At 43.2% G+C, this 16,023-nt stretch overlaps 1 protein-coding gene across 12 annotated transcripts in view; it reads right to left on the bottom strand.

Moving 5' to 3' along the window:
* The window catches only part of LOC116946800 (calmodulin-binding transcription activator 1-like), a 640,058-nt gene that overhangs the window by 19,164 nt on the left and 604,871 nt on the right, over positions 1–16,023 (bottom strand). For 9 of the 12 annotated variants that reach the window (XM_032961954.2, XM_032961960.2, XM_032961958.2 and 6 more), the window contains 4 exons: positions 15,076–15,614; positions 13,868–14,055; positions 11,032–11,278; positions 6,082–6,153 (listed from right to left, as the gene is read on the bottom strand). In XM_032961954.2, the coding sequence (XP_032817845.2) occupies positions 6,082–6,153; positions 11,032–11,278; positions 13,868–14,055; positions 15,076–15,614 (1,046 nt within the window). The remainder of the gene's footprint in view (positions 1–6,081; positions 6,154–11,031; positions 11,279–13,867; positions 14,056–15,075; positions 15,615–16,023) is intronic. The other 3 variants (XM_032961957.2, XM_032961959.2, XM_032961961.2) reach the window with 2 other exon arrangements.

The raw sequence follows: 16,023 nt of genomic DNA, 5'->3' as shown, positions 1-16,023 counted from the left end.
AAAATGTCGACATTAATTCACATTTCCACACTCATAACACATTCTACCAACACACATTCAAGTCAAAGTCCTGCTCAAGTGAGCATTTAGGCAGTGCTCATCTCTTGGTTTACAGCCCTGATCCAAGTGGTAGAAATTCCACATTTCTATGGAAGGGGTGAATTCCCCATAGGACATCCACTTTTCACGTCCCCATAAAGTGGTAAGTATTTTATCGACCCCAGAGGTATAATGGGCTGAGTCAAAGCCCAACCAGGAATTGAACTTGCAACCTTCCGATGGCGAGCAGCTCGCTCTACCGGCCGGATACCAATGCATCACCGGTAAATTATTACTAAGGTTTATGAACAGATTTATTGAAACACATCATTTGACAAAACTGTATATAAACCGTCACACGAACTCAGGTCATCCTAGCAGCGGCATTTGACTAGCCATCGAACAAAAACGGTCACTGATTTTTGTGCTTCCAGATGTGCTTGCGCGGCTGTCTGGAACGCAAGGCACTTTTAAATCTAGATTGAAAACTCTCTGAAGAACTGCTTATTGTGTTTCATTTGTTGTCCTTTTCCCGTACCTCTGATTAGCATGGTTGGCTACGTACGGTGCAAAATAAGTTCAACATGCATACCTATGTAATAATTCACAAGGCATCCCCAAACTGTCAGTCATGGGGATTGTTTGATATAATTTCACCACACTGGCCAGTGTGGGTTGGTGAAGGGAGTACACAGGTCTCATTGAAGATATAACTCACCCCTGATGTCAGCTGCGACATGGAATTGAACTTAGGTTGTCAGGTGCAGAGCACAATGCACAAATCATCGTCCCAAAATGTGACATTTATTTGCTACCGGTGGGACATTTATTTGAGTTTGAAAAGTTTATTTATGACGTCAGTTGCATGCAAATTTTTGTCATGTATTATGTTTAGAAAAAAAGTACGAGAGTTGATTTCCAATGAGATACCTTTACGTCCGACATATTTCTGAATTTCAATGTAAACAAATGTAATTATTAGATAGAGGATGTGATGTATTATAATGACCACATACAAACAACAGGCACCCTTTCGCCACAAAGTGGCAGTGACGTCACCATGACGCTTGTGCCAGGCTAAATGCATGTTGAGGCCACTTGAAGTGTGACGTCACCATGACGCTGACAGGAGGTCACGGGACAAACCCAGGTTGCTGCATTTTAGCTATCCAGTGCCCTGTTAATTTTTGTAAAAAAAAATAACCTCTGCAACATTGTTGGAGGTCGACTGCCTCAAACTGCCCAATTGCGTCCTTTAAAAACCTCCTCCACAGAGGCAGATCAAGACACCACTGGCACCAGTCATCGGCGAGTCCAATCAGCTCCACATCCTCCCGTACCACATCAGCCCATCACTTTTCTAACCGCTGACGTGGCCATTTATCCGCCTCTATCTAGCCAAACAGAAGCTGCTTTGGCATGCAGTGGCTAAGCATGCGGGTCACGTGACCCAGCCAACGCAACTATACCTGCGGAGGAGCTCACTGTGTTTCTTTAAAGGGGTCCATGTTGCGCAAGAATAGAGAAGGGCTGTGGCTGAGAAGACTCAGAGCTGCATATAGAGTGATAGTCCCATAAAGCGTTGAACAGACTGTTGGGGAATGTGCCATTAGTGAGCACCTATGAAGGCCGGCATGGCACATGAAGGGGTCAGTGGTCATCATCACAGCCAACTGCCTCTGTCTCCCCGGTGGTAATGTTCACGTTCCACACTGGGTACTCATTTGAGGCTGAGTCGTCCTAGGAGAGGCCCAGGACCAGTTCAGATAATCGTCACCGGCGGTGTTTCCCATGAGCGGGATTCGAACTCAGGTTGCCCGGTTAGTAGTGCAGCATGCTAACTACTCCACAATTATATACAAAGAGAAATATCCCATGTCTCGCCTTTACAGGCTGTTGAGGCACAAACATGTATTAACTTAAGATGTGATAAGTATGCTTTCAAAACTTAATTTCATGTTAAGTAATTGCCAACAAATGTGTCTAAAGCAGTCGCAGATGATACACCCATACAAGTTATAATTACTGGATAAACCAGGAAAGTACTGAAAACACAATTTGCACTGAAATGGTATTCTTATTAACAGATGTTTCAAATGCTACGTGAGTCAAATATACATGGGTATGCTATGACCTATCATGTGCTTAGAGTGGAGAGCAGTGGTTAGTGCACTGCGCTCCAAATCCAGTGACCTGGGTATGAATCTTGACCATGGCAAACATCGGTGGTCAGTGATGTCTAAATTCGTCCTAGGCTCCCGACTTTAAAACATTTATTGAACCAAGTGGTGAATTATGGTCGAACAACCTCCGACACACCATAAGGAAGCTTTCATTCAGCAGTCGATGAACAAAAGTGTTGTAAAGTATTATCAAATATTGTGCCGTCTGTGTACATACAAAACTTTACCTAAAAAAAGTACACAATCAATAACGTTTAAACACGTTTTTTAAACACGATTTGTTTTTCCTCTTTTGGAGAGTAACCATTTATAAATGTTTCAGTTGGCGTTTGTCTTTTTGTTTATTCTGAGTGGCGAGATCGCCGAGGCAGCAACGATTTATTAGAAAAGTCCGGCGTTCCATATGCCCATTTGTCCGTCCACTTAATTATAAAAAAGACTTTCAGAAGGCATGAATAATACAAAACAAGTTATATAAAGTGGACACCCCCCAGGTGCGGTGGTAAAAAGTTTATCCAAAAAGTTAAAAAAAAAATTGTCGACTCCCCAAAAAATGATTCACCCCCCCCCGCCAAAAAATTAATGTATTGTGCAGGCATATATACTTACAAACCCTAGATACAATAGAGTCAGTATTATCTACATATATACTTACACACCCTACATACAAGTCAGTAGTATCTACATATAGACTTACCCTACATACAATAGAGTCAGTAGTATCTACATATATACCTACACACCCTACATACAATAGTCAGTAGTATCTACATATATACCTACACACCCTACATACAAGAGTCAGTAGTATCTACATACATGCCTCCACACCCTCCATGCAAGTCAGTAGTATTTACATATATGCCTCCACACAAGTCAGTAGTATCTACATATATATCTACACACCCTACATCCATACAATAGTCAGTACTATCTGCACACATTTGGGAGGGGGGAAGAAGAAGACATCAGTGGGGGCGACTGGCGAGGCACACAGCGCTGAGAAGTTGATCACAATTTGAATTAATATTAAATAAATAAACTACCACCATTATTAATAATGCCTTTAAACACAAAGGTGGGCAAATATATTGGAAAATGGCCATTCTTCAGTGTTCTGCAATTGTACAACAATGCCAATGCAGTCTATTATATTTAAGTAAAGCATTGTCATCTAACAGTGTGTAGGAGAACATCAACATTTCATATATTTCCATTATAGGGCACAGAACAAGTGCTCAACGTAATCAGTTACTGTTAACGTGTTACTTTCTCAACACTGCCACTGCAGTCCTTTCATGATGTGTTGTTAAATTAAAGCTTTAAGAACGATATATCTTGATGGTATTTCAACGTTTACGGTGAAAAAAAAGAGACGCATACACACGGAATGTAAAAGTAAAAGATACTACGTAGTACATAAAGCCAACTGAAACTATGCAGAAGCATACCAGTTTAGCAAGATAAACGAATGGTCTTTTTACAGACATTATCTCGTAAAAAATGTATTTTTTAAGTTTTTTATATTTATTTCTGGAAATTTATCTCGCAAGGTAAAACTTGATATCAAACCGTGAAAATAAGTTGCTATCATCTCAGGCAACTTAAACAAACCTCTAATCTCCCACAAGAAGCATTTAAATGTCATATTTGGATTAAATCAGCTTTGCAGAGCTGACATCGACCAGATCCTGGTTATTATTATACGTGACGTGTACCATGTCTGTCTTTGCGAAATAATACCCTTGTATGAGCAGGGATTCCATTTAAGTCGTACAGATTGGCCCTCTTGTTACAGCCCTAAATGTAACTCAAAATCCAAATGCATGTAAATATTACATGTGGTACATTGTGAGTCGTATGTCTGCTGTCATGTCAGCATTGATGTGTACGTGAAATGCATATTCCACAGAATTAGTGCACAGTCACAACAAATAAATTATTGCGGTTAGTAAATAATCATCAGTCTGTCACTAATGGGCAAAAACGTACGTTAAATTTGGATTGTTCGAAGGGTTAGCGACGGTTATGCTCTTAAATGCAATAAATGTACGAGCTGATTGAGTGTTCGATGTTTTAAAAAATGTTTACGCGTTATTTCATGCGATCAAAATGACAAGAACAAGTGCAGGCTCGTTGGACCTGGCAATACAATGGGCTCTGTCACGTATCGGATGAACATGCCGTGTCAGTAAATTTGCTTGCCATAAAACACAAGAAGATGCTTATCCGCCTGATGATGCTAGTTGTAATTATTGGCGAAACGTTGTACTCAGATTGTAAATATTGTGGATTTGCTTTTCAACACACCGGTGTGCTGTACTTGTAACGAATTGGCACGTTCTGTTGCCGTGACAAACCTTACTAGTTGGTTGTGTCGGGTGGTGGCGGGTTTAACGACACATTTATATTTACACAATCTAACCAAAAAAATATCTATTATTGAAGATGCTTATGCTACAACGTTTAGTTTTTTTGTAGGTTCTGTGTCCCGTGCTGTAATTCTGTCACAGTGAAACTAACCATTTGAACACAGATGCTTGTCAGTCATATTTTGCATATGCAAATGTCGCGTGTGAAAATACCACAAAAATGTATGAGTGTCCTATGCATACAATCGATGTTAACATACCGTGACATTTGCATACATTGTGAGTCGTATTCAAGAGGGCGATGCATTTTTGTGAAGTAAGATTTCATAGCAATGAATAATTCTGCATGTATTATGTGTCAAATACATAAGACATTTTAACTGAATTTCTAGCTGTACATGCCTAATATCTTTGTACAAAGTATCTTGAGAAAGCCGCATGTAGAGAGGCAATGCCATTTAATATTGTTAATTCTAATATTTAAAAGCATATATACATTTTATATACAGCGCCTGCATTTTGTTATCGAGCTAATGGACATTTTCTCGTATTAAACAAACATTTTCTCTCATGTAATTCAGTGGTGCTTATTTCTAAGATATATTGGCCGATTGCATACCAACAACCTAAGTGCGAAATTCTCTTAGCTTTTTATTTTTAAATCAGTGCCATTTAAGGGACATTTTCACTCAAAGACAGGAACGGTGCAATATGTAATGTACATGCACACGCGGATCAACATTTTAAAGACTGCAAAGCGTGTGAAAGCACACAATGGAATGTTACGGTAAAAGAAAAGGCACATTTGGACAAGGTTAAAAAAATATCCAAACACTTCTCTTATATAAGCGCACAACTTTATCTATCTATGCTGAACGCTGCACTTTCCGTCGTTTTCATGCAGGGGGCGCTGCAAACCTACACGCCCCCTGCATGAACGACGGAGGCGCAGGGACAGACGTTCGATTACGTTGGAATCGATCTGCAGACGGCGGTCTTCTCGCACGGCCAGCTCTATGTCGCCTTATCTCGATCGAACCGAATCCCCAGCAAGGCCATCTACTTAACGACGAAAGAAAATTCACATAAAATGTCGTTTTCAATTAAGCCTTCCAGATGTAAAATAATATAAGCTTTTAATGAAGAGATAAAATTATCTAATTCAAAACATAATACAATTAAAAGATGTTTCATTTTAAAACTTTAAAACGGAGCATCGGGTGCTTGCGTGAATGCGTCGTTCGTGTGCAATTTTTTTCGTGACTTTCCTGGCCGAAGGCCATAAATGGTTGTGAGGGGCGCCACAGGCACCCCTGAACAACCCCAAGTTTTTTGTATATTTACACTTAAACTTTAACCTACACCTCCCACGTTCCAGCTGATGGGAATGACAGCTGCAATTCTGTTTTAGTGAACAGACAAAGCTCTGAAGGTGCGCATTATACCCACAAAAATGTCGCACAGTGGCCGAACGGAATGGGTTTTACCTGTTTATACTTCCTGTAGCATCGCTGGATAACAGCTGCAGCCATGTCCTGTTGCTCCTTTAGACGCCGTCCCTGCAAAAGGGACCAACGTCATTCTTCAACCTTCACTGATTGACGTGGTATTTTGATGTGAAAAGTGTCAAAGGAAGTTGTATTAAATCCCTTTACTGTAGCCATCGAGAGGATCTTTACACAACGTTGCATTGCGAAACTTGAATTTGCATACAAAGATACAGAGAAAGGGAAGTAAAAAAACTACTGCCAGATGCTCTTTACATTTTCCTTGAAGTTGATATCTTTTGCCTTCATGTACAGACTGGTTATGTAAGAGGAAACACACAGACAAGGAGCCAGCTGGCAAAAGTGCTTTCGTTTAACTTAGGCCAATCTGTAATTTGAAATACAAATGAGGACTTGAAATATGCTGCGTTGGAAAACCAGGGAAGACCATTGCATTCCAACAAGAAAATAATCAGTGTATTTAAAAAGGTATCTTACATTTAATGTAGATGTGGCTTCAAGTAAGTTACGTCTCTAAAGCAATGATTTAAATGTAAGTTTTGTTACACAACATTGCTGTGCAACTCATTATTCTCGAGGTCTCTCAAAAAAACACCTGGCCTCAGAACTCCCACAGATTGCGCTAAGACCTGAAATCTGACACTGAATTGGTTAATGTAAAAAAAAAAAATCCATGTCCAGGAGATTGGGCCACCCCTGGGGTGATGGACAGGAGTAAATCACTGCTCTGCGGGACTTGATCTGGCAATAAGTTAACTTTGTGTGTCTAAGATAAACTTCCTTTGCAATTTTGTTACCCTTCTACCCCCTTAAGTTTTGTTCTTCTCTCCTCATCCTTTCCTCCCCATATAAAAATAATAATCTGTGCTCTCGCTCGTGGGCCCCACCTCGGGTGGGGCAGTAAGCCCCAATTTTTACCTTCCCCTAAACCCAGGAGTAATGAACCTGGGACTTTCGTCCGTGGAGTTTCTGTGACTTCTTCCTATGTTGAATTATTTTTAGAAAATACATTTGGTGACTCTTTGCTATACGATGCATTGATTGAAGGACAGCACAGTGGAAATATATTAACTACCTCGCCTGGTATACCGGAGGTTTGATCCCAACCCCGACACCCTTATTTTTGGAGTTCGCATGTGCTCCCCGTGGTCACGTGGATTTTTCTCCGGGTCCTCTGGTTTTTCCCTCCACATTTAGAATCAACATCACGCGTTTAGATTATTTGGCTGCTATAAATTTCCACGTGAAAAGCCACTTCGTTGAGCTATCAATTGTGGCTAGGTAGCTTCTGAAAATGAGCATTAGAGCTCAGTAGGCCTTACCTGGTAAAATAAAACATGTTTCAGTTCAGTTTCGATACAAACTCTTGCCGCTCAATTGCATGTGAAATGATTAACCGCTTAAGTGGACAACTGGTAAACCATTAGATTGGACTTCAAGCTAAGTTGTACTTTCCACGTAGCAAGTGTCAAATTGCCAATATGAATCAACCTGCAGCCACACACATCAATGGGGTAGCATTGAGAAGCCACTGTGAAGCAGCGGATTAAGAATGGCTCAAGGCAACAAGAGAAATCTGCGCTCAATCAACCCGTGTCTCACGGAGATTCAAGGTCACATACCGAGCATATTCACGGTTGTTTTTAATAAATGACAATGACGTTAAATCTGGAATTGAAACTAAGTTACACAACACTGTGTTTGTTGTTTATTAAGTAATGTTTTAATTGTCTTAACATTTTACTGTGAAACAAGCATCCTTAATCGTGTTGCAACATTTTTTTCAAATAGTGTTGCCTGCATTGTTTTATTTACACGTTCAAATGTGCTTCTCCACGTACGTAAAACGCCAAGGTCTCCCTTGACACGACTCCTGGTCTCAATGAGGTCTTTAGAGTAAAATTCAGGCTGCAATTGTTAGCACAGTATGCTCCAAACACAACGATAAGAGTTTTTTTTTCTGGTTATGGATAACATCGGCATGTATTTTTTATTGTTATGAATTCCTACTTATTGAAAAAAAAGATTACCCTATCTATAACCACAGTTGAAAAGAGCTTCTAACTAGAAAGCAGCTTGTAAGGTAATTGGAGGTAACATAAAAACAACTGGAATTGGTGTTTTATGGAAAGTTTTCACAAGTAAATGTGTTAAGATAGTTCGAATGTTTTAGTGGAAGTCCAACGAGATAAATGGTCTATATTTTAATGAGATAATAAACATACTTTTAGGTGAGCTGTACTGCTACGTTTCTTTCATGTAATAAACACAAAAGTATGAAAGAGGCTATTTTAACGTGAACGTAATTGATAACGTAACCAAGCGACACTACCTCGCCCATCGACTTTGCATGTGTTTTTTTACAATAAGAGAGACAATGGCAGCGAAATGCCTTAAGGTTGCATTTCAATTGGGTCGTTCGTCACGTAAAACAGCAAAAATTACAGAATGCCACACTGACTCCTCTCACGCACGCACGTGGGCACGCGCACACTGACATACTTAAGCAAATTAGCGTGATGTGCACATGCTGTCACGTACGCACACACGCACGCATCTAGATAAAGAAAAATACCCCGACACCCATATACCCTTGAACTAACGGTTATGGCAAGTGGTATTCACGCGAACACCCAGTGGGGTCCCTAGGCGGGTGCGGACCGCACTGGGTGACACTATCAGAAGGGGTGACACCAAAATGACTGCCTATACAATTTTTGTGCAACGTTTCAGCAAAAACGTATTATTTTTTATTAAAAAAAATATCCCTGTAGTTAGTCATAACAACTAATTTTCGTAAGCCCAGCTTACACGTACTGTATAAATATACTTTCAAGGCTAAAACTCGATGGTAATTTACTTTTTGAACCTTCGAATGCGCTCCAGTCACAGCTGTCATTGTTGCCCAATTACAGTGACGCATCAAAGTCACGTGGCCTCGTCTGCACGCGCTACAAGCACGCGCTGTTGTGTTCGTCGCTGTTCGTGTTTTTATAGTCGCTGATTTTGTCAAATTTTCTGGTGTTTTAGCTACAATATTGTAGTAATAAGTATTTGTGAACCTATATCAATAACTTTTTTGGAGAATGAAGTAGTAATGAAAGGAAATATTGTAATTTAAAGGTGTAATTTTAATTTTTCTTGTTGTTCACGTCACTACTATTGCCATTTACATTCAGTGATATACGGTAATTACGATTTACGAGTAACATCAATACAAAACACATTACTAAGGATTCTGTATGGTCTGGTATGGACAGAGAGGTCAATGAGGGGTGACACCATGAGTTCCCGCACTGGGTGAAACCAACCCTAGTGACGCCACTGCGAACACCTATGAAGGTCGCCACGGTACACGAGGGAGAGGGTGACCAGCACCACGTCCCGGACGCCTTTGCCTCTCCAGTGGCAGTGTTTACACACCGTACTGAGTACTCAATTGAAGCTGAGTCGACCGAGAGGAGGTCCAGGACCGGTTCGGATTATCGTCACTCGTGTTGCCCTTTGAGCGGGAATTGAACTCGTGTTGCCGGATTGGTAGCGCAGTGCGTTAACCACGACGATTTTTGCCCCCCCCCCTTCGTCACACGACGTCACAAAAAGTCAGACCCCCCCCCTCAAATATGACGTCACAAAGCTATGCCCACGCCCCCCCCCCAAAAAAAACATGCTTCAAATCGCTTTAAACTATTGTCATTGTAGTGCGTATTTAATGTGGCGCTGCACTCTGATGTTGTAGAAGAAAACATTTCTTTAAAAAAGTATAATTAAGTAGAACGTGTTGTCTATATTTATTTAAAGTTGCGCATTTTGACGTGACGTCACATTTCTCAAACCACCCCCCCCTCGTCACACATCGTCACAAATGTCTGACCCCCCCCCCCCCCCCCAGGTGCGTGACGTCATTTATGGACGGCCCCATAGTACAGCAGCTGTATAGTACAATATAGTGCAACCACTAACATTTACAATCACTGTGGCTAACCTTCCAACTGTGATTTAGGTGCCCCACCAAATTATCACCCAAACAGCTAAGGACAGAAAAGCAGTTTAAGTATTAGGAGTTATAATTACACGGGGTATAAAAGACAATACAATTAATGATTATATATTTGTGAATATAATCGTGGTTATTTAGGTCGTTACGTTATTAGTCGATGTAAAATACAACTTAAGTGTCCTCATTAGCAGGCCTAAGGTAGCAGTGGGAATTCTACATTTTCATGGTTAGGCGTCAGTCTCAAAATAGAATGACCACTGTTGTCTTACCAGGATGTGATACGCACTCTGCCAACTCCCAAAGGATAAAGCCAATAACCAATTCACCAGAAGCTAAGAAGGATTGAACCTGGAGATGATAGGCAGTCACCGCTATAGACTACTGCAGGGATAATTTTTGCGCAGCAGAGAGCAGTGCTGCAAAATCCATTGCTGTTCCGTACTTCTATGCTCCCACGTCTATGCTCCCCTCCTTCAATAACCTGCACTGCGGTGAGGTAAATAGTAATAATAACAACCCCCCACTACTGACATGGTGCGGGAAGGCTGCTATCCAGCAGTGGATGTATAAAACGTTGTAAATAGTATTTTTATATATATAGTTATATACACACTTATTACAATTGTGTCCATTATGAGTGTCAAAACACATTTTCAAAATGCCTTGCGATAGCTATACCAGTCGCGCGTCGGTACGACGCACTTTTCATTAGCGGGTGGAAAATGTTCACGTCCGTAAACATTTCGCTGTAAACAAAAGAGAGAGAGGCACAAGAGATAAATGATCTGGGTTGACCTCCGGTCAGGCTCAGAACCGTATCTGGCTCTTGCGCTCTCTAACTATGGCAACAACGGCAATAGCGTCAGTGGTAGCACAGGGGCGGCAGCAGCTGTGTCCACGGAGGGCAACGGCAAAATCCGCTCAAACACCTTGTACTTGCGGAAGGCCGTCTGGATGATCTTGGCCGCCTCGTAGAGCTCCCGCTGCTCGTGGTCAGAGAGCGTCAGCTGAGAGAACTCGTTCTCCATCTTGCCATTGGTGGAGGCATTGAGGAAGGCCGACCAGTCGGCCGCGGTGGGGGTCTCCACGCGCTCGAAGGCGATCTCGTTGAGTGGGGAGCTCACGGGGCTCAGGCTGGTGTTGGAGGCGGGCGTCAGCGGTTCATTGTACAGGGATCTGCACAAAAATGACATTGCGCTCGGGTTTTACATTTGGGGAGAGATACAATGAAACCGGAAATTAAATTTCTCAACTGTAAGTAAGCGATTCTGAACATTTGTTATCGCACACTCTTTTGATCAGAGCAGGGGTCACCAAACTTCGGCCCGCGGGCTGCATCTGGCCCGCGACGCCAGTCCATCAGGCCCGCCGACGGTACTTGAATTTGGTTGATAAAACGTATGGAACACAAGACGTTGTGATACAATTTAAATTTTAATGTTTAGAATACTAGGAGATCTTCACGCGTGCAGAGACCTCCTGACTGCTATGTTCCTTAAATTTACTGAACATTTGTTATCGCAAACTCTTTTGATCAGAGCAGGGGTCACCAAACTTCGGCCCGCGAGCCGCATCTGGCCTGCGACGCCAGTCCATCAGGCCCGCCGACGGTACTTGAATTTGGTTGATAAAACGTATGGAACACAAGACGTTGTGATACAATTAAAATTTAAATGTTTAGAATACTAGGAGATCTTCACGCGTGCGGAGACCTCCTGACTGCTATGTTCCTTAAATTTACTATTTTAAATTATTGTATCTAGATTTTCTTGTTTATTGTAATGTTTGCTTATTTTGCGTCATCCCAAGTACTTCCTCGGCTCGTGGTACCTCCGCCTACGCTCTGACGTTACCATGATTTTCATGGCAACACACACAAACACGCATCTCTCCCGCCCCCAGATTTTCCAGCTGTCAACACACGTCCGACGCTCCAGAAATATTTATTTATTATGCGGCCTACGCTCGTCATTCTTTCAGTTATCTGGCCCACTGTGAAAAAAGTTTGGTGACCCCTGGATCAGAGCATAGGAAAGCTCGTTGCAATAACGCCATTTTCAGTCTGTTGCAAAACTGGCTCAGAACTCAAGCATGGATCCCAGACATCTGCCGCTGGGTAACCGGGTCCAGGTCTTGGGGCCGGAGACACCGGTGAAACTGTGCTGACCGTATTGCTGCACAAGGTTTGTGCTCCGCTGGTACAGCAGCAGATCACCATGGGCTGCGTATCATAGATGGCGTCGATTGGGGTACATTGGGGCTGGTACTGCACACTGCTTAGGCAAGATAAATTAGCATTATGCTGGCGCTCACCTCTCGTTTACAACCCATGAACCAGGTAGTAGAAATTCTAAATTCCACAGCGGGGTGCAAGTATCTCCAGAGGACAACCACTGTTGACTTCACCACAAAGTGGGAAGGTTTTTATGAACTCCGGGGGGATGATGGGTTGAGTCAATGCACCAACCCGGATTTGAACTCGCAACCTTTCCGATTGCGAGGTGCTGAGCCACCTGGCTAGCTACTGAAAAAATAGGGCACCAAAACTATGATGTCGGAGGGACTACAATTCCTTTTCCATTTAATCTCTGAAGACTTAGTCTTCATCAATGAAATTAAGCAAATCATTTTTTTGTATTAAAATTTTGGATTTGGACTTCCAGGAACAAGTTGATCCACTTCCCACAGTGATGACACATGACCAAAAGGCATGCTTGGGTAATTGAGATAAATTACTAGGCGAAGACAGGAACAGAGCTATTATGCCAAAAGCCGGCTCTCTGCCAAGCAAAGCACAACACTCGGCAGTTACTGCCAGTTCGCTGTTGCTCTAAAATATAATTCAAAATAGAACAAATATTGGAAACTTGCATATAAATAAGAGTCATACATTGGAATGTTTGAATGATCATCACTGAGCAATTAAGAGTACATGCGATACAGGCTGTGTGCTGTGTATGCGCCAAATGTGTTCAGTGTCAACTCACAGTGTACATTTTTATTTAAAGCTTTCGTGACTGCAGGAATTCATATTCTTGGTTCTTTCGGTAAAGTCACGTAGAAGGGAAACAATAAAATAATAAAACTATGAAACAATATTGTTTCCCTTCTACGTGACTTTACTGAAAGAACCAAGAATATAACTCACAGTGTGTGAGTTGCAGTCAACCTTAATCAACACGATCATCAAAGGCAATATGGAAAAATGCAGAAGCAAGTGGACTTTTTTCCATATTACTTCACAAATAATAATATAAATTATAACGTTTAATCCTAAATTGTGACACAAAGAGAACCAGGGTCAGGCAGACTTAGCATTTTAAACATGTATTGTAATAAATGCTCAGGCACAGAGAGCAATAGTTATGAACTTTTATGATTTTATGGCTTTATTGTTAATGCCCAATGTTCAGAAACTCAGATTCTTAGCATTTTTTTTAAATAGGTCATCAGAAATGGCCAAAGCACCAAAATCCAGTCTAAGGTAGCCTGAGGATTCTAAGGATTTAGTGTTAATACACAAGGCTCAGACTTTCAACTCAAGACACTATGAGAATCCTTAGGGTACAATGGAAATGCCAGAGGCATACAAGAGACAAACTAAATCTGCCCCTGGATTCTAAGCATTCCTTGATAATGTCTAAAGCTTAAGAGGAGGCACAGTTTACAAGAGCAACAATGCCACAGGAGGGCAGATATTCGCTCAATAAGCTACATAATCCAGCCTAGCCTCCGCCTGTGCTGCAGACTAAAGCCAGCTGTCACCTGTGCTGGGATAGGTTGGGCAGGTGGTCGACGTCCCCTAGGTAGCCAGCGAGCCAGGCCATGGTTTGGTTGATGGCGTGGTTTCCCTGCCTTTCTCGGAGGGGGGAGTCCATGGGTGTGAAGTTCTCCTGCTTGATCCTCTCCGGAGTGGCCTGTATTATTTGCTCGGCCAGCGTTATCATGTCCACCTGCGAGGGCACAGTGTGCAATTGCCTTAAGAGTACATTTTTAACGGGGCGGCATTAATTATATCGAAGTGCACGTGTAACTGCTATTCTTCCTCTGAAGGCTGCATAGGTTGCTGGTTGTGTAGCAGAATTGTATCCATTACTTCTTAAGTTTAAGAGCATTCACAGACCTAATATGTTTCAAAGTTCCTATTTTCATGCCACTGAACATAATTACATACATATAAAAATAACAAAACTAAACCCGATATCAGTGCCTCTAATAGTGAAACCAAATCGCCTGATGAAAAATTCCGAATATAATTAAATCAATCAATGAGACACTGAGCGAACCCCAAGCAGCGTCCCAATTGGAAGGCAATCCCATCGCGGGATGCGTTGTTACTCAGCCGATGACGGGCATCTCCTGTTTGAACCGTAGCTGAAAGAACGAATCTTAACACACTTGTAATTGACACTGCCCTCGAGAGGCAATAATAACCGTCAATGTTTGGGAAAATAATGAATGATCTCTCTGATATAAAAGGACCGCTGTCCAAAACGTCGTACGACGTGTGTAATGGTTCCAATTTATGCCAGTGTTAATAACGACTATGTTGTTGTTATTAGTGCGCCACTGTAATGTACCACTTGGGGGAGAGGGAGGGAGGTGGTAGAGCGGTTAGCGCGAAGCGCCACAAACCCGACAACCTGAGTTTGTTTCCCGCTCATGACCAATAAAATACTACTACTTGGGAGATAAAGGCGGCCGGGAGTGGTGCCGGCCACCCATGCCCTCGTGTGACGTGCTGACCTTAAGGCTATACGGGGGGGGGGGGGGGGGGGGGCGGGATGGTAATTTTAGTTTTTTGTACCACTGGAAAAGCAACAAAGCAGTGGAATCGCTAAAAAAGTAACCAAACTAATCAAACGCCGGTGTACACGGTGTACACGTGCTCTAAACAAACGAGTTTAAACATCACGCGTCCAACCGAGCCAGCGCTGGGCTCTCATCACAACCGCGCAGCAGCCGAGTCGTACCTGGAGCACCTCCATGGCCGGGAGGTATGCCTCGTTCTCCAGGTTCTCGCTGTAGGACAGCAGCTCGGCCTCTGCCATCTCCCTCTCCGCCGCCTCCCGCTGGGCCGAACCGCGCTCCAGCTCTCGCGCGGCGCTCGCGGGTGCCATGGGGAACAGGAAGACGGGCGCCTGCGCCTGGGCGCTCGTGTCGGACGACACCTCCATCTCTTCGTCCCGCTGCGATGGGGCGCCGGACGGCCGAATCGCGAAGCCGCCGGCGGCGGCGGCGGCAGTGGCGCCGTTGGCGGGCAGCGGGGTGCCGCTCACCGCGAAGACGCCCGCGGTCGGAGGGCCGCTCCGGTCCGTGGCGAAGGGCAGGGGGTCGCTGCGGCTCGACGGGAAGGCGGGGATCGGGGAGACGAAGGCCTGCGAGGTGGCCACGTCGGGGCTGGGCAGCGGGGAGTCCTGCTCCGGGGAACCGTGGGACGAGTGCGTAGAGAGTGGGCTCCGCGTGTCCGAGATTGTCGGCGATGACACCGAGCTGCTGAGCACGCTCAGGCCTGAGGGCGAATCACGAGCGAAAAAGGCCAGCGGTGAGTTTGCGCCACAGTGCAATACTTGTGCTGAACTGCGCCCCAGAGTTTTTCTGGAGTGCTCTTGCCAATATCATTTGGTAACCCAGCAGCATTTGTTGTTTTAACAAGCGTGAGTCTGCTAATGAGACCGAGAAGGTCAAAACCGATCGAGCGTTTTCTTTTGCTGAAATAAAATCCTGCTTGGATAATTTTGGTCTGAAGCACCCACAGGCTGATGGACTTTAAATGTGATGTTCAAGACCAACTTTACCAAAGTACTGGCATATTTCCTCATGCATTTTCATTATTCCCCCCATGGCATTAAGATATTATTAAAACTCAGCAAACCTATTATTAAAATGTGCTGTTTTTACTTCACTGCAAAAAAACGCAA

Source organism: Petromyzon marinus, chromosome 28, assembly GCF_048934315.1.
Source record: "Petromyzon marinus isolate PM22_M1 ecotype Great Lakes invasive population chromosome 28, UKy_Petmar_22M1.pri1.0, whole genome shotgun sequence".
In the NCBI taxonomy this organism is placed as follows: domain Eukaryota; kingdom Metazoa; phylum Chordata; class Hyperoartia; order Petromyzontiformes; family Petromyzontidae; genus Petromyzon; species Petromyzon marinus.
This window is presented reverse-complemented; position numbering and strand designations above follow the sequence as displayed.